The sequence below is a fragment of the Xenopus tropicalis genome, chromosome 7 (genome assembly GCF_000004195.4).
Source record: "Xenopus tropicalis strain Nigerian chromosome 7, UCB_Xtro_10.0, whole genome shotgun sequence".
Lineage (NCBI taxonomy): Eukaryota > Metazoa > Chordata > Amphibia > Anura > Pipidae > Xenopus > Xenopus tropicalis.
This window is the reverse complement of record NC_030683.2, coordinates 98,961,603-98,981,716: the sequence shown is the minus strand read 5'-3', so window position 1 is coordinate 98,981,716 and position 20,114 is coordinate 98,961,603. Positions and strand designations below refer to the sequence as shown.

Below are 20,114 nucleotides of genomic sequence, written 5' to 3'. Positions count from 1 at the left end.
AAAATTTTGAATTATTTGCTTAAAATGGAGTCTATGGTAGATGCGTTTCTGTAATTTGGAACTTTCTGGATAACAAATCACATACCTGTACTGTATTTCATTCCTTTCTTGTGTGTGTGTTTTCTTGTTGTGTGTTGTGTTGGGTATTGGGGCTGGAAGGAAAACGTGACAAGCAGTCAAGTATCTGGGAGCTGATACATGAACTCAAATGAGCATTGCAATGGCTATTCAGTAGGGCAAAACTGCAAAATATAGAACTGGGGAATACAGATGGGTTCCCAACAGGTGTATATTCTTGCAAATTAGTACAGGATCAGTTTTCCAAAAATCCATTATCCAGAAAGTTCTGTATTACAGGAAGATCTTCACCCATAGGGGCAAATTTATCAAGATATGAGATTAGATCTCACTACAGAAAAAATCACACTTTCTTTGACTTTTACCCATTGATAAATATGCTTCTAAAACTTTCATAGAAATGACTAGAAAGTGGGTGAAATAAATAATAATTGCAAACATAATTCCTTTTCTCCGCAATAGTAAAACATTTCATTGTACTTGATCTTAACTGAAATATAATTGATCCTTATTGGAGGCAAAATAATACCATTAGGTTTATTTTGTGTTTACATTTTTTAAAGTAGCCGAGATTCAAATTATGGAGAGACACCCAGGGAACCTTAACAAAGTGGAATCCTGAATCTTCAAAAATAATTTTTTGCATTGCTTTTTTTTGTTTGTTTGCTTTGTAACTTAAAACAGTTTGGTTGATTAAACATTTCTCCTTTGTAGGATTATGCGCCCAGATGATGCGAATATTGCAGGAAATGTCCATGGTGGAACCATTCTGAAGATGATTGAAGAAGCAGGAGCCATTATAAGTACACGCCATTGTAATAGCCAAGATGGGGTAAGAGTTACCAGTCAAATATAGGGTTTTCAATGCAGGAAATATATTGAAGGACTGATGCTAATGCCTTAACTGTATTTGAACCATGGACATGTTTTCTGGTTTCTGAACTGTGCCAAATCTTTATAATTGTTCAGGGTAGAAAAAAATCATTGAATGTCCTTGAAATTCCATACAGATTGCATGTTTGCCATGTCATCATGTTTTTCTTAACTTGAACAGAGAGCCTGTGTCTAATATTGAGTTGATTTTCTTTTATGCTGTCCTAGGGCTTCTTTTTCTTTGTAGTTATAAGCAGGGTGGTGTTAAGAGTCTGGCATTGCCCATTGTTAAAGTGATTAGTTTTGTCTACATGACTAACCTGTCATGAACCACTGACCAAAAGGCTGAAGTGTGGAAGGAGGAGGAAGGAACTGGTGCACAGGCAGAACAGGTATATACACATTATACATTAGGTATAGAACAGGATATACACATTTTTACAGACACAGGTAGGTTATAAAATGAAGGAAGGTAGTTTCTAGAAAAAGCAGGGTAAGCTAGGAATTACACATGAAAGAGATATAATCCATAGGGTACAAGACAGGGTAAGGAGCAGGACAAAATCAACACCAGAAGACAAAGTGAGCACTCATGAACAGAAGAGGACCTACAAGTGGCAGGGTGACATAAAGAATAGTCTGTCCATTGGCATTAGTTTGCCTTTTAAAAAAGAATAAATGAGGCTTCCATCCCTTCCTGAATGACATCATTGCACCCAGTGCCGGATTTGAGTTCCGGGCGCCCCGACGCCGCCCCCCCCTCGATCCACCCCCCCTCCTCCCGGAGTGTGCATGCGCAAGTGTATGCACACACCCCCGCCCACCCCCCCAAGCAGCGCGCGAGTGCGCATAAATTTAAACTCCAATACGGAGCAGTGGGGAGAGAGGTTGCAAAATTACAACATTTATTTGCGGCGGGGCGGCATGCCGCCCTCGGCCCAGGCCTTTGTTGCCTCTCCACAAATCTGGGCCTGATTGCACCCTGCAATACTTCCTGTTTACCTTACCTGTTAGTAAAGGTAAAGACACACAGAGCTATTTAGTAATAGCTACTTGGCATGGCTATTACACACCAGAAAATACCCTGCCACAGACAATACTGAGAAATGCATCTGTTGAAACACAGAGACTATTATCAGGAACTGATCAGCATTGTGTGTTTTTGTAGCCATGATAAGTAGCTGCAACTAGTAGCTCCATGTGTCTTTAGGGCAGTAGCACATGGGGAAATTAGTCGCCCCACGGCAAATCTTTGGTAGCGCGGGTGACTAATCTCCCGGTAATGCAACGCGTATGCCATCCCACCCGCAATTTACATTCTTGCCGGTGGGATGGCATTGCGGGGAGATTAGTCACCCACGATAATGAAGATTTGTCACGGGGTGACTAACCTCCCTGTGTGCCACTGCCCTCATCCTAAAAAGCGGAGTAGCCAGCATACTTAGTTTGTGAGTGCCATCTTGCCATGTTTAATCTCCTGTTCCAAGTGATAGCAAACACAGAGCATGCTCAGTTAAAGCCAGAACCGGAATATCTTTAACTGCCCACTCTCCTGGCACAAGAATGGTGGGAATAGAAATAGGGCCCACAAACCGAGCTGTGCCTCTCTGTTTTTTTAGGGCATGTAACAGTGCAGTATTGGGGGCACAGTTGGGGTTGCCACCTCTTTGTCATGTCTAATATAGGGTGTCTGTGAGGGGGCAGGTCAGTGATGTTGGGCATGGGGTTGTGATGTGAATGGAATGGAATAACCCACCACATCAAAAATTGAAGGCAGGACAGTGTATCAGATGTGTATCGGGGGTGGGCAGGAGGAGGAAATAGATTAAAAGAATTAATTTATAGAGAGGCTTACTGGATACGTAAACTGGAAACATTAAGTCCTTTAGGGCTGAATAAAGAATATGACTTAAGACCAATCTTTAGATAAAAAAAATCTTCTCTCATTCTCCCTTATTCTCCTTTTGTCCTGGCCTTTGTTTTTAATTTCATTTTTTATGTTTTTTAAAATTTATAAGGGTATTGTGTTGCAGTTCAACTAACACTTGAAGATACACATTGATCACTTAAAGGAACAGTAACACCAAAAAATGAAAGTGTATAAAAGTAACTAAAATATAATGTGCTGCTGCCCTGCACTGGTAAAAGTTGTGTGTTTACTTCAGAAAGTCTACTATAATTTATATAAATAAGCTGCTATGTAGCCATGGAGGCAGCCATTTAAAGGAGAAAAGGCACAGGCACATAGCAGATAACAGATAAAACACAGCAGCTACACAGCAGCTTATTATATAAATTATAGTAGAGTTACTGTAGCAAACACACCAGTTTTACCAGTGCAGGGTAACAGTGCATTATATTTTTATTACTTTAAAGCTCTTTTATTTTTTGGTGTTACTGTTCCTTTAATTGTAACACATGAGTGTCTACTTAGCTACACTGCTGTTTGATACATTGTTGTAATATAGGAACATCTCCACTAGAGGGTGCACAGGGGATAAAAGGTGCTGTGTGTAATTGCCAATTAGCTTGATAAAAGGTCTTATGTGACCTGAAACGTTGTTGCTGTTGTTGTTTGCCCCAAAAAACTTTGCAATAAAGACATTTTAATCTACAAAGACAAGAGGTGCTGTTCCTGTTCTTCTGTATCGGGGGTGGGCAGGAGCCAGAGGACTAATTATTACAAATTTTCCAGCAGGTACATTACCTGTAAATCTGTAAAACTGGCCCCGCTCTTGCCTACTATTTTACTGGTATACAGTGACATCAACAACTTTCGTGACCAAGGCAGTGCCTCACATAATCCAACTCATCAAATGCTGGCAACTGTAGTAAAAGCAATAGCTGCTGCAAAAAGGCTTGACAGATCAAGATTTGATGGGGATGCCTTAAAGGGGTTGTTCAACTTTGAGTTAACTTTTAAGTATGATGTAGAGAGTAATATTCTGAGACATCATTTTTTAGTATTTGTGTTTTTTTTTTATTATTTTAGCATTTGTTCAGCAGCTCTCCAGTTTAGAATTTTATCTGCTATTTGGTTGCTAAGGTCCAAGTTACCTTAGCAACCAGGGACTTGCTAAGATAAAGTTGCAATGAGAGACTGGAATATGAATAGGAGAGGGTCTGAATAGAAAGATAAGTAATAAAAAGTAACAATAACAATACTTGTAGCCTCACAGAGCAAGAGCTTTTTTGGTTGCTGGGGCCAGTGATCACAATTTGAAAGCTGGAAAAAAGAGTCTGAAAAAAAGGCAAACAATTCAAATACCTTACAAAATAAATAATGAAGACAAATTGAAAAGTTGCTTAGAATTTGCTATTCTAGAATATACTAAAGTTAACTTAAATGCCAACGATGTGTCCCATACGTCGTTGGCATTTAAGCGCTGCTCTCTGCAGCGGCGGCATGTGCGGCCGCTGCAGAGAGCTTCTAACAATGACAGCCCCCCTGGGCAATGTGCCAGGGGGGCTGTCATGAGGGTCCTGCGATCGATCGGGTCTTCAGGACAGGCAAGGACTTTTTTTTTATTCTTGCATTTACACACTTATACACACATTTACATGCATTTATACACACTTACATACATTTACACACACTTACAGCACACATTTTAGCATTTTTTTTGTTTGGTTTTTTTTTCATTTTTCACACTTTTATACACTTATTTACACTCATATACACGCTTACACACTATCACACAACTTTTACACATGTACACACATGTATACACAAACACTTTGGTTTTTTTTTTGTTTTGTTTTGTTTTTTTTTTTTTTTATTTTACCACTTTGTTTTTAGTTTCTTTTACCTAAAAACTGTTTATTTTGACAGCGTGACTATTGGATCAGATATTCTGACCACTAATTACACTGTCATGTGACTTATTTTGTTGTTTCACTGATTTGCACAATTTTTGTAAAGGGCTTAAATGCCAACGACGTGTCCCATACGTTGTTGGCATTTAAGCGCTGCTCTCTGCAGCGGCGGCATGTTTTTTGACAGCGTGACTATTGGATCAGATAATCTGACCACTAATTACACTGTCATGTGACTTATTTTGTTGTTTCACTGATTTGCACAATTTTTGTGGTTTTATCACATTTTATCCCTGTATAAGTGTTCCTAATCTGTTTTTAGCATAGCTTTGCCAGGTGTAACTTTGGTGTACAAAAATAACTTTGCCTATTTTGAATTCATCAGAATGTGTACTTTCCAAAAATATATGGTTTTCTGGGGGTCTCTGTATAGTTAGGGGGGGGGTTACTGCACATAATACACTGACAGGGGGCTCTGTGTGCAAAAGCTGAGCTGGCAGGCGAGAAATCCATATGCGCTATTTTCGTTTTGGGGTCAGTACATACCGCAGACTTTGGTATATCTATGCATATTGGGCATCAAGCTGTTCAGTAGACCTCTGGTGTTCCTATTTGGGGTGACTTGCCTTTGTACGCAAGAAATTGTGTGAGATAAATGCGGTAAATTGCAACATTTTTAGGCGATTTTCTGAAATGTCATAAAAACCAATAACTTTAGGAAAGCTCTGCAGATTGGTACTTTGGTGTAGAAAGGACTCTTTACCCTTGTTGGATTTGTCAGAATGTGTACTTTCCAAAAATATATGGTTTTGTGGGGGTCTCTGTATAGTTAGGGGAAGTTTCGGCACATAATACACTGACAGGGGGCTCTGTGTGCAAAAGCTGAGTTGGCAGGCGAGAAATCCTTATGCGCTATTTTCATTTTGGGTTCAGTACATACCGCAGACTTTGGTATATCTATGCATATTGGGCATCAAACTGTTCAGTAGACCTCTGGTGTTCTTATTTGGGGTGATTTGTCTTTATCTGATCTTTATCAAGAAATTGTGAGAGATAAATGCGGCAAATTGCAAAATTTTTATGCGATTTTCGAAATGTCATATAAATCTGCAAACTTAGGAAAGCTTTACAGCTTGGTACTTTGAAGCAAGAAGAAATGTTTACCCATTATAGATTCAGGGGGATGTGTACTTTCCAAAAATATATGGCTTTCTGGGGTGAGTGTACTTTTTTTGTAGCATTATCCCACATAAAGGATGTAAATGTGTTCATTTTGCAGGAGCTGAAATGATAGATCATATGGGGGTATGTTCCCATTGGGGCCCCTACATGCCACATACTTAGGTAAACCTATACATATTGGGCATCAAACTGTTCAGTGGACCCCTGGTGTTCAAATTCAGGGTGTTTTATCTTGGTACCTAATGCTATGTGGGAGATAAGATGCTGCAAAGTGGAAGCTTTGAGGGGATTTTTGGCAATGTCATCAAAATTGCTAACTTTAGAAAAGCTGTGCGGCTTGGTACTTTGGAGTAGAAAGACATGGGTACCCATTTTAGATTTGGGGGAATGTGTACTTTCCAAAAATATATGACTTTCTGGGGTGAGCGTACTTTTTACTAGCTTTATCCCACATATAATGATGTAAATGTGTTGATTTTGCAGGAGCTGAAATGACAGTACATATGGGGGTATGTTAACATTGGGGCCCCTACATGCCACATACTTAGGTAAACCTATACATATTGGGCATCAAACTGTTCAGTGGACCCCTGGTGTTCAAATTCAGGGTGTTTTATCTTGGTACCTAATGCTATGTGGGAGATAAGATGCTGCAAAGTGGAAGCTTTGAGGGGATTTTTGGAAATGTCATCAAAATTGCTAACTTTAGAAAAGCTGTGCTGCTTGGTACTTTGGAGTAGAAAGACATGGGTACCCATTTTAGATTCGAGGGAATGTGTACTTTCCAAAAATATATGACTTTCTGGGGTGAGCGTACTTTTTACTAGCTTTATCCCACATATAATGATGTAAATGTGTTGATTTTGCAGGAGCTGAAATGACAGTACATATGGGGTATGTTCACATTGGGGCCCCTACATGCCACATACTTAGCTAAACCTATACATATTGGGCATCAAACTGTTCAGTGGGCCCCTGGCATTCATATTTAGGGTGTTTTATTTGGTTACTTTATGACCTGTAGGAGATAAGATACTATAGACTTTGAAGCTTTGAAGCGATTTTTTTAAAAAATCACAAATTTTAGGAAAGCATTGCGACTTGATAGTTTGGAGCAGACAGACAGTTCTACCTATTCTGGATTCCCCAGAATCTGTTCTTTCCAAAAATGTACAATTCTCTGGGATAAACCTTCTGTTAGTTGAATTTTTGGCCTTGAAATCTAAAGTATGCAGCTTTCTGGAGCAGTGCTTTGGAAATTTGGTAGTGTACTGCTGGGTGTTTTTGACCTATAAGTGAGAAATCTCCATAAAACTATATATATTTGGTATTGGCATGTTCAGGAGACATGGGACTTTCTAAATCAGTTGTATATTCGTGCATAAAATAATTTTTGTTTCTAGTATGTGCGATTATATTATGGAAATTTGATTTTTTTTGCATTTTTAGACATTTAGAAGCCTATATCTTTTTACAGAATTGGAATTACACAAAAATTCTACCATATTTTGAAAGCTTAGGTTGTTTTGAAAAAAACAATATATTGTTTTCCTGGGTAAACTAAAAGTCCCCCCGAGGAAAGGCCCAAAAATGAAACAGTGCAAAATGTTCAAAAACTGTCTGGCAATACAAGTTCTGCTTTTACCAAAATGGCTGGCAGTAAAACGGTTAAAGGTGATCCACCCCTTTAGGTGACGCTGTCATTGCAATATAAAACCCCAAAATGAGTAGAGGTTTAATAACCAATGTCGCTGCTGCTGTTGCTGAGAATGGTATCAACTAATGTATCATATTTTACCAAATTAATGTCAGCAGCCAGGATTTTGCAGTTTACCTAAATTATTTGTTTTTCTATTTTTTTAAATATTAGCTAAATAGCTACCCTACTAATATAATGAAATTGAAACAACATTGCCACTTGCTGGCCATTTCTTCTGACTGTGCTACAGTCTGAAACTTTTAGAAGTAGTACAGGAAAGTCTTCTGATGTTGTTCTGCTTACAAATCACTTTTTTGTATTGTTGTAAACAGATCAGAAGACTTTTCACTCCCATTTGTAGCATTGTTGGAGAACTGACCAGTAGGTGACACTGTTGTTTTACTTTCATTATTTCATATTAGCAATTTCACATTAATTTGCTTGTGGGTTTAAATATCTGTATTTCATTTAAATATCTGTATTTCATGAGTCCCATTCTGTGCAATGTTTTACTGATGGGGAAAATAATATCTTAAAATGTGCAGAGAATGGAAATTCTAATCCCTACATTCTGACTTTTTTCAGATTTTTTTCCAGCGACCCGATTGTTTTGCATTCACATATATTGTAATACATAAGGTTCCTTGTGCTCTTACATGCACTGATTTAAAATTATTATAGCACACATACTACAATCCTTATTTTACGCTATGGTTTTTTTTCATTCTTGGGTTTGATAATGAGTAAAGAGTGTTATTATAGGGTGCATAGCACACTAACAAACTTTTTTCACAGACTAATTTACAGCAATTTCACTTACAGCTTTCGTATATTGGTGTTTTTTTAATGTATTTATTTTTTAAATCAGGACTTGTTACTATTACATTATCACTTACGCTATCACTTATTACGGTTTCTTGGAATCAAATGTGTCTGTAGCTTTCTTTTAGTAGGTCCACTTGCTGTGTGTGCAGGGTATTTAAACTGGAAAAAAAAAACATTGATAAGGAAACTAAAGTTAAATGGTCCTCCATCCCCAAGCTATTGAATTTCTTGTATTTTAATTTGCTGTAATACAGTTAAGCTGGCCCCACATGCACCCATATTATCATATGAAATGAGGTTCCCTACGATATTCTGTGTGTGTATGGTGGATTGACGAGGCAACTGGATATTGGTCGTCTTGGCAATCGGACGGGACAGAAAATTTTGATGGTGCCCGAGCAAATGCAAGCCTTTAGGGCTGAATCATCAAATAGCGGCAGATTTCCTTTGGTTTCTTCCTTCATATCTGACGATTCAGCCCTGAACCTTAGTGGAGGGTACCTGCAATCTTAATTAATGTGCTAAGTCAGTCAGTTCATTGGGGGTCAGTAGAGTTTACAGTAAGTTTAACCCCATTCCACCTTTTTGTTTCTTTTGAAAGTTGCTGTGGGGCCCAGTAGCCAGTCATTCCCCTGCTGGAAAGTTCACGTAGAAACTGCTGATATAATATCAATAAATTGATCTCAATATAAACAGTTGATGTTACTCTGTAATAAGCAGTTCAAATAAATGGTTAAAATAATTAATGTGCTAAGTCTATAATTTTTTTAATGCATTGGTGGTCAGTGGAGTTTGTTCCTGCAGAGCTTCTCTCTTTTGCTTAATATGCAAGTTACTTATGTTTCTATGCAAGTTACATGGTTTTCTTGATGGTTGACCAGGCCCCCTTGTGGAATTTTACAGGGCCCCGCACAACTATACTCCCTCTCCCCCCTGATGGCGCCACTGTCTAGAGTACATCCAATACATAAGCAAAGAATCCTCTCGTCTTGGTCTAGTTCAGCAGAGATGCCTTCATTCCTCTTCCCCTGATTTGTCCTCTTTCTTCTGACAAAATGGGGGCCCTTTATAGCCTCTGGAGCCACTTTCCTAATCGAGGACCTTCCTGTATTCTTTTTTTAAGGCATCCTATTGGGATCCTTGTGGCCACGACCTGGCCATCAGACAGATTGCTTCCCTGACAGTGACACTACAGATGCCACCATTGGGTGGGAGCACTGGGTGGGGATGGGTTAGTCTAGAGAGACAGTTTAAAGAGTGCAAGAAGGTCTATAAGTTTGCTATGGCCCTATACATGTGTGTATAGTGAAAAATATCCCCTAATGTATTTTATAAAGATATTAGAAGAAAGGACCATGAGTTTTTCTGTGGTCGTATAACTCCAAGCTCGCTTACACCTCCCTTGGATGCAGGTTCTTTGATAACAAATGGATATTTTTGTGGATTTCAAATGAACATTGTAACATTGGCTTGCTAACAAATGATTAGCTTTGAGCTGAATTTTTATTTTTAGCCCTCAGGGAGCAGATGATATTACTGTGATTTAGTGCAGGGAGGCGTTAGACTTGGGTGTTATTTCTTCAATTGCAGTTTCCGTGCTGTAGAACTCCAGGTGTCCATGACACATCTCTTTGTGAGATCAACAGCCCCAATTGATTCATTGTAACTGGTTGCAGCTTTAAAATAAAAACCCACTTGTTAGACATTTTGTTACATGTTATAAAGGAATAAAGGCATTTGCGCAGGCATATCTGTCTTGCAGGGTCCTGAAAAATAAAATTCACAATGCTGTATTACCATACACTAATAGATATCCCCAAAATGTAAATACCCCCAATAAGCAATGGGTTAGGAATGTACTTATAGGTTAGTGGTGTGCTCTGTATCTGTGCTTTAGTGAATTACTATAAGAGTACTGAGTTGTGGGGCAGGGGCAGTTTGAGGTACTGGTGCTTGTGATTACAAGGCAAAATTAACTCCCCATTGCCCACTAATGTAATCATCTGAAGGGCCTGTGCAAACCATCCTTATGAAATTGCTTCTAACCCAGGCTGATATATATGACTTTTCGGGTTTTGGTTAAGCCGTATTGCACTAGTAATCTCTGGGAAGGGAGATTCTTGTCTAAAAAATATATATATATATTGCATTCATCTTCTTCATTCTGCCATAATCATTTTTACTTACAGTAATGTATTAATTTACATGCAATGAAATGTATTCAGCCCCACAGATGTTATTAGGTTACAATTTCCAGCACCCCACATCTGGCGAGTGCTGGGTTGGCCATCCCTGATATTGCTTGTAACCACAGAGCATACCTGTTGCTATGTACATACTGTATGAACTGATATGCTGTTTTTGTTGGCTCACAGTTCAATATACATTTCAGCCGACAAACATTTTTAGTTTCTTCTAAACTTATGGAAAATGCCCTAATCAAGGCAATCAATAGCAGGACATTTTTTGTGTTCACTAAACACAAAACTGTCCCCTACTGTGCCCCCAGTGTTTAGTTAACAGATGATGAGCACTTGAGTATCATTTTTCAGTACTAGTTATGTGAAGTGAAAAATAATTGCTCTAATAGCCTATGTAGCATTCCATGCTTATGGAATACTAATATATAAGTATTCATTTTGTAAAAGCAAAATTTTAAAAAAAATAGTGCTCACTTTCCCCAGAATGGTTATTGTATATCTTTCCAGCTTTTGCTGTTGTTTGCCTTTTTTCCACAAGGTGGTGCCGCGTATTAAATTTTGCTTGTTAAAAATTTTTGCCCTTTAAAATTCATGTGACTTTTTATAGGGCTCATTTATGAACCCATAGGTGCAAGGGCTGGCATGCTAATGGTCCCCTTATCCTTTGCACTTGCTTTGTAACCTTATTGTTACTATAGCTAATTTATAGTGTAACATATTTCACATCGCTGTACAATGTGTTGGTTACCATTTACACTCTCGCACAAATATTTCTACCCCATACCGGAGATGCAGGAATTTTGCATCTTTGAACATTACTACCTGTCCTTAAATGAGCCATTATATATCTTGTAGCTTTTCAATTAGTTTCCACTATATTATGTATATAGGTAAACCATGCATATGCCCCTTGAGGTCAGTACCAGCCTCTGGCCCTCTTGGTTACTGGCATCAGCAAAGAAAATCATCTTGCCAGCCTGCCATTGCAACCGGCGGCACACCTAACAATCATCTTATTTGCATTTTGAATTAGATGCAGTTTGATGAGTCTGAAGACTGATCGTGCAATGCCTGTAGCGTTCTCTGTGCTTGACTGGCTGCCCACTGAACCATGCTTGTGATAACTGCATGCATGTATAATTGAAGAATGTATATTCTGCCAGCTGAAAATTGTTAGGTCACAGACCAGATCAATGCTTTGAGCAACTAGATGAAAGACTATATTATTTTATATGAGTTACATTTGCTTTGTGTTTCCCTAGGAGCGATGTGTAGCTGCATTGGCTCGCGTGGAACGCACTGACTTCCTGTCACCGATGTGCATTGGAGAAGTGGGTCACGTCAGTGCCGAAATTACCTATACCTCTAAGCACTCAGTGGAGGTTCAAGTTAATGTCATGGCAGAAAACATCTTAACGGGTAGGTAGAGCGCTGCCTGTGTGACAGATTCTAACTTCAATTTCAGGTCTTGTGTGTTCCAACAGAAATGAGGGAGTAATATGCTGATCACCATATGCATTGCTGTTACCTGTATTTTGCATGTAAAAGCTTGGCAGTAAAGTAAGCAAAAAGGGTACATTATAACAACACAAAAACGCCCAACTTTAGGTTACAATTTTTAAATAATGTCAAAAGAGGCATATAAATACATTCATGTCTGGTCATTTGCCCCTTGGGGTGTAATGTCAATCAACCTTTGTTAACATTCAGTCTGCGGTGTATTGTGTTATTTAAAGGTAATCGGCCAGTAACTACTCACTAGGTGTTGCTCTGCAGAGAGATATACAAAATGTCCAAGAGGCATAATTTTGACCCTTTCTTCCTTCTGGTGTGTATAGGCCCAAGAAGAAGTTTAAGTCCATGTAGGGGACCTTGTAAGTATTAGCCAGATTAGGGCTAGATCCTAGTATTGGTGTTGTAGCACTAGATATCTAGGACTGTTTAGCATAGAAGCTTTAACCTGTTCAGAAGAGGAATAGCTTGGTTACCGGCTTGAAGGCTTAACAGACCTAGGGAAGGAACTGAATTCTGCTACACAGTTTCAAGAGTCAGAACCAGGGAACAGGAAAGTATATATAAATACTGCTTTTTAATCGCATTTACCAATAACCAATAAATGTCATATATATTTTGGAATGTTACTTAGAATTACATTTTCTTTTATTTTGCAAATACACAGTTTTAGTGTGGACATCAGCCTTTAAGGAGAGTGTTCCCATTTTTACCAGTTGCCATTAGAAGTAATGTAAAGATAAATTATATCCACTGTTTGATCTTGCAGTGTGCCCTTTGCTGTGGATTTTGCAGGGGACCTAGGTGGCAACAAGCACCTTTTCACTATAACGTTGCCCTTTGAATTATTTTCTCTCTCTCTCTCTCTCTTTCACTTTATATGCTCACTTTCTCTTTCCCTGTTTTTTTTTTCAAATTTCTTTTTCCGTTAATAATTGTAAAAGGTAAATAATAAATTCCATTCTATGCAAACAATCTGCGTCACACAGGGCTTGGATGAGGTGCTACTGACAGTATTATTAAAGGACTGTGCTGTACTACTGTTTAAAAGTATTGGTTATATTATCTGATATAACACATTGTTAGGGCAGATTAGATTAAAATAAAATAAAATAAAATCTTGTTATAGAGGTCAGTGGAACTGGTAGACAAACTGAGAACCATAATAATCTCCAAGTTTCTCACATTAAAAACATAGCACTTACAGGTGCTCCTCAATAGGAGACTGCACACTTTGCACACTGCACTTGTGCTCAGAAATGAGCTTAAGTGACATGGCAGCAATTATAGCAAGGAGATAGAATGAATTCTGTGTGATAATTACCAATTTCATATGTATTCAGCATATTGATTTAAGCACATAAAATCTCCAGTGATGCAAACAGAACAGACCATGGCAGGAAATCAATTGCAATTGAATCTAAGCTAATCGTCAATATTATATGTATAATAGCTGTTTTTGTTTCTATTTTTATTGGAACTTTGCATTCAAATTGGGGAAATGGAAATGGAAACCCAATATCCTGAAAGCTCTGAATTATGGGAAGGCCATCTCCAGTAGAGTTTGTGTTAAGCAAATGATTACATCTTTTTTCATTATTTCTGTTTTCTCTGTAATAATAAAACAGTAGCTTAATCTTTATGGTAACTAAACTGCATGCATCCATATTGGTGCCAAACCAGCCCTATTGGTTTTTTTTTATTTTTTTACTTGTTTTTTAGTAGACTTATGGTATAGAGATCCAAAGAAAAATCCCCAGGTCCAAGCATTTCAGATAATAGAGTCTGCATAAATTCACTTATTAGAACAGAGTTTCTATATACACGAATGCACTCTGAGGTTGCTTGAATGGATTGGCTATATTCTTATTGGATAACTTTGGTATTAATAAGTAATGTTTCTGCTCTGGGTATGTGACATCTTCTTAGTATTTCTTTATGGCGCAACACTGATACCTAGCAAAAAAAAAAATTCCAAGTCAACTCTAAGGCTTTTTCCTCAGTAGCAATTAAAATGCAGTGGTAGCTGCTTGTTAAAACTGGTACAGGAATTCCCATGGAGGGAATGTACTTAGTCTGAATTTGTATTGGCATTTATTACTCACATTATAAGATGGCTTGGCACAGTGAAAACACCACGTGAAGAGATGAGTTAGGATGGTTTTGGTTTGTTAACACTTCCTGTGCTGCTTGTGTTCTGCAGTCCATGGTATGTGGTATATTTTGGCACTTTATAAATAAGCTTTAACAATATTCTTCCCCAAACCAGGGGGTAAATACCTATTTCAGTCCCCAACATTCTTACTAAATATGAAATAAGCTAATTTCCCCCATCCAGGCCTAGCATGCTGGTTTTAAATTGTATTCTGCATGTGTAAGTTATATTCATGCTTTATTGATTTGAAGACACAAGTTTGCTTATACATTAAGGGATATACTGTTTCATAGCCAGTATTTCATATTAATGACCATTTGCATTTGTAGGACCTTTATTACAAGTTTTGTGCACCCTGTAACTACTGGCTCAGTGATTGCTCTTGTCAGTACTTAAATAACAGTACTATAAATAAATCTCCTGCAAGGGGAAAAAGGCAACTAATAAGAGTTCAGAGTTAAAAAGCTGCTGTATTAAAAAAAACTTGGCTTACTCTGGACCTTACTATCCAAATCCATACCTAAATAATACCTTTGAGAAATGTTTTCACCACTTTACTGCAAAATGTATGGAGAGTTAACAGAAAAGGTCCCATATCTATGTTACTGAAGCCACAAAGGCCTGGTGTACTCCTGTTACACACCATCTAGAAGCAATAGCTATCTGTTGTACAGTGTTCCTAAACACTTACACTTGCAACATTCATTAATTTTCTTTATATGGAGAGGGACTTCACAGGGAAAGACCAGCTGGCTTGCTTTCCTTGAATCCAGACTATCCATCTTCCTTACCAAGATCAGGACAAGGTTATCTGCTAAGGACATGTTTAGTATTACATGAGTTAACAAGGTTTCTTGAGAATTCGTCTTATACATTTCCTTAAATATTTTTCCCCTGGCATATCATGTAATAGATCATTTATATAACAATTCTTTACCTAAATATCTACACATTGTTTCTGCTTGGCACTTTATTCTTTCAAGAGGACTGTTACATGTGTTACATAGGGAAAGTTGTCTGATAAAAGTCACCGCCACCCATCCTTCTACTCATGTACCTGATTTTGAGTATGCTTTCCTCCCCATTTTATTCTTTTTTACTTTACCTTTTAAATTGAATTGTGACTTTATACATATGTGAATGTTTACCAAACAATGTGGTAATATGTTATTAACCTATTGCGTTGATATCCCTTTAACTCCATAGAAAATAATGTCTTTATAACATGGAATGTATATGACAAGCTAGTGGCAATTTTTTTCTGATTTTTCTTTCAAATACACTGTTATTTATAAACTCCACTACATCTATTTAATCTGTGCTTGAGGAATTACTGTGATATGTATCTTTCCTGTGGCAACAAATTGCTCCAACTAGAAAAAGAAACATTTAAAATGCTTCTTGTTTTCATGGAAATCATAACCCTTTCTTTGGCTCAACACTGGATGAGTGCCGTTTACTTTTTTAACTAGATAAAAAAATCAATAAATAAGTGTTCAACCAAAATATATCTTCTTTTGGCCTTTACAACAGTCTTCTTGGGAGCAAGTAAAATGATCATACCAGATCTCAGCATAACTGACCTTTTGACTGGACTAATAGTGCCAGATTTATAGGCAATCTCCTCACTATATATTACAATAAAAGGATTGGTAAGATGCTGATCTTTTGTTATTAAAGTGCCCTGTGAAAGAGTGCGCTGTGGAACTGGCTTCTGTATCATACGTATCCCATAGTTGTATTTGAAGGAAAGAAGACATAGAAACATTGAACTATGTGTAGCATTAATCAGATCAGAACATGAGAAAATGCTGCTGAGATACAAATCTTACATTCATTTGTGAAATGTGGAGCCGCCATAAAGCCTTTTGGCTTCCCTATTAAGACTGTAATTAAGGCAATCAAATTAGCTCAGTAAAGCATATTATTAATTTGATAATGCAATCTCAGCAGAGCAAATGTAATATCCATATTCTTTAACATGATAGAGCCCACCCTGAATGCCACTTGATAGGTGTTTGATATGCTCCTTCCGGAAAATTCTAGTAAGTGGATTAAATGTACTCATTTTATTTTTATTCTTTTATTGGTTGCAATAATTGAAACTGTGTACTGAACATGACTATGTAATCTAGATATATTCCTACTGGTAGCTAAAGGAATTCTGAAGTTTATTTTAAAATAACACATTTTTTGCCAAGCGAGCGGATCTTATAGTGTATGGGCACCTTAAGACTTATTCTAGTCCCCCTGGTGTATATGGGATATAATTTATGGAACTCTTTGCATGGCCAGTATTTTTTAATATGTCTTGGGCAGACCCCTTCCCCCAATTTAAAAGATATTTAACCCATAATTTCTTTGGATGGAATTATCTGTTTATTTAAACTAGAAATGGAAAAAGTGGAAGGTCTAGTGGCCCAGTTCTGGGCTTAAGACCACTTACTGCTAAAGGTGCTCAGAGCGGCTGTTTTATTCAGCCAGTAAAGTAGGTAAATAACCTAGCCTGAAGAAGATGCCACAACCTTTAAGAACACAATGGAAAAGTGACTTTGTGGGTCTGCTTTAAGTTTTGGAGCAATTCGTAAAGCGTTGCTAGGTTAGGTTAACTAGTCAGTGCAACACTTAGCTTCCTAAGTGACATGGAAATTACTTATCTTGCAGAAAGAGCTACCTTAACAATTGTATCTACATGTAGATTGCTGTGACTTTGCTACTGGTCTGGTTTCAACACATTAAAGAGCAACTTAAAGTGTGTTGGACTCAAATGCCAGAAGCCCATCAAAAAAGCTTAGACCACAGGCTCATTGTACATACTATTTTTTTAAATTTATTTTTGCATATCTAAATTCCCAGATCCCTGCTTGCTTCTCTGAGATATGGTGCTGGCAGGCTACAGCAGTGTGAAGACATCACTGAAATCTCTCTCCCCTTCCTGTAGGCTGCCAGCGGCAGCTTTCCTATTTTCTGAGCATGTGTGTAACTGGATCCTGTCTCTTGTTCTGCGCTACACATGCCCACCAGCCAATCAGAAGCGGATCTGGCAGAGGGGAGGGGGGAGGGAATGAAACACACGTGCAGTATGAAGCAAGGAGGGAAAGGAAGGGAGAATACCTTTTTAGAGATGGCTGCCTGTTCTAGAAAATGTGAAGTAAGTGTGAAATGTGAAGTAAGTAAATATTTGATTAGGTGAGCCAAAAGTGTGGCGTTTTTTAAATTTTGACTTGCATTCTCCTTTAACTCTTCACTCATCTTTTATGCTGCACTAGACTCTGCTCTTTACACATTATAATCCATCCTTCCATTTGTTTCTCCTCTTCTCATACAGAAGGGTGGTGACAAGGTCACATGGTTGGGTGAGCTGGAGGGCCCACTGTTACCATGACCATTTGGTTGTTTTCCTGGTATCCTGGTGGGCCAGTCCAACAATGTAGTTGGTTATCTTATTTCAATAGATGGTTATCTTATTTCAATAGATTTTACTAAACATTTTTAAAAAAAATAAAGTGAATATAAACCCTCATAATAAATACGGTACTATATATTTTCTTATCATCAAACATCCATCTGTTTGATTAGCAGTCACTATGATTTATGCCATTATAACCTTTTCAGAACAGGTAATTCCTGCACAAATACAGTAATGTCAAGACAAAATAAATGAGTTTTTTTTACTCTATTGTTTATTGATTTACATTCTACTTTTTCAGATTGCCAATATTATACCACTGCCTATAGGCAACCTTGTGTTTCTTTTTATTTTGCCTTCCCATTGGATACAGTTATGAGAAAGTCATAATAAGAATGATTTATTAGTTATGAAATGGTTTATGTATGAATGAAATGTAATTGTATTGAATAGTGCCTACAGACTCACACTGACCCTGCTTTTGATTGATTGTTTTATACATGTATTGCTGTTTCAAAAGCACAATCCATTTTTAAGTGATCCCCGAGGAGACTTACCACAAACTTGATTTCATGTATGTGTAGTTCCTTAAAAATATATGCATATTCTGCAATAGATTTATACATATAATGCTGTGTATTATACAGTGTTATTTTTGCATAAACCTATTTAGCACATGCATTGTTTCTGTTATTGTGCATTCTTCGTGATGGACCTAATTCACATTAAATAAACAAACCTCCTCTGTAGCGTTCGCCCACTGATTGTTGTGCTGGTAGGAGAGTTCTTATGGAATTGTCGGTACAAAGGAAGGGGGATGTGTACATCTATGCTTGTTCTTAAGGAGGTTTTTTGTTGATTCTTGCTGCACTGTGCAGACCGCAGAAGCCTATTCTTTGATCCTGCAAGCATATCCATAAAAATTTTGTAAGGAAATGGGCACATGGCATGAATTTTGTCCCTTCAGTAGCTCCTGACAGCTCAAAAATAGCCCCTATGCAATAGAATGGTAATCACCTGGAAGCATGGATTAATCCAGGGGTCCCCAAACTTTTTAACCTGTGAGCAACATTTAAATATAAAAAACTTTGGGGAGCAACACAAGCATGAAAAAAGTTCATGGAGGTGACCAAAAAGGCTGTAATTGGTTAATTTGCAGCCCCTATGTGGATTAGCAGACTACAGGAAGCTCTGTTTGGTAGTCTTTTTGCCTCCAAAACTTGCCTCCAAGTTAGAAATTCAAAAATGAAGATCTGCTTTGAGGCCACTGGAAGCAACATCAAAGGGAGTGGTGAGCAACATGTTGCTTACGAGCCACTGTTTGGGGATCACTGGGTTAATCCGTGAGGGCCCCTGCACTAAAATGCAACTTCCACAAATTTGGAGTGTTTTGACTGCAGCCCATTTTGCCACTAATAGTCTGGCAACGAGAATACAATTTGAAATGGTAGAGTGAATTATCTGCTATATAAACAGTGTAATTTTGAAATAAAAAGTACAACATACAAATCTCAACTAAATCAACTAGCTAATGGTTAAAATATATAGATGGCACCTGGGTTAAAATTGAAACGCAAGGTACTCTCTTTCACTGAACAAATAAACTTGGTGGACAAAAAACATCAAGTTCAAAAGGAAATATATGCAAGACTGAAGATTAGCATTTTGCACTGTGTTATAAACATAATATAGAGTAGAAATGTAATATTGTTGAATGCAGGAAACTCACTCATATGGATTACTATTTGCTGTTTCTTAACCACTCCCACCAGAACAAAGGCTAAGGGTTATTTCAGTTCTACACCAAAAGGTTGAGAATGTCATAACCAACACAGAGTCTAAAGACAAGGTATTCATAAGTCTCAAAGCAGTGTTGAAAGGTTAAGGCTAACCATACTGGGCCTTTGACAAACCAGCAACCAGGTGACGAAGTAACACCAGACTAAAAAAGAGTAAAGACCCAGAGTGAACAAAATTAATATGGTCGTCACATGTGTGGCTGGAGTGTCCTTTTTCAAATTCCGCAACAAAAATTGTTAGATCAAGTACAACAAATTGTACATATATATGGAAGATAATGAATATTTGCAATAATCACTCCAACCGCAGCGAGGAGGGAAACATAGGACAACAAAAAAGTGCCAAAATGTTTTGTTTGGTGGTAGTATTACTTTAGAATCAGTTTGCTGGCATTTCTGTTTGCTGGTTCCATATCTTGGTTTTGTAGCCCTGTTTGCTGTGAACCTTTGGCTTTGGTTTTATTTGAAAATTCTTTGCTAAGCAGTTGTTACCATGGAAACCCATTTTCAGCTTCACACATGGCAACTGCGAATGGATGTGTGATGATTGCTCAAATATCGACAC

At 37.7% G+C, this 20,114-nt stretch overlaps 1 protein-coding gene across 4 annotated transcripts in view; it reads left to right on the top strand.

The window, feature by feature from the left end:
- The window catches only part of acot7 (acyl-CoA thioesterase 7), a 117,657-nt gene that overhangs the window by 14,570 nt on the left and 82,973 nt on the right, over positions 1-20,114 (top strand). For all 4 annotated transcript variants that reach the window (XM_004916190.4, XM_018095453.2, XM_031905178.1 and 1 more), the window contains 2 exon segments: positions 793-910; positions 11,937-12,093. In XM_004916190.4, the coding sequence (XP_004916247.1) occupies positions 793-910; positions 11,937-12,093 (275 nt within the window).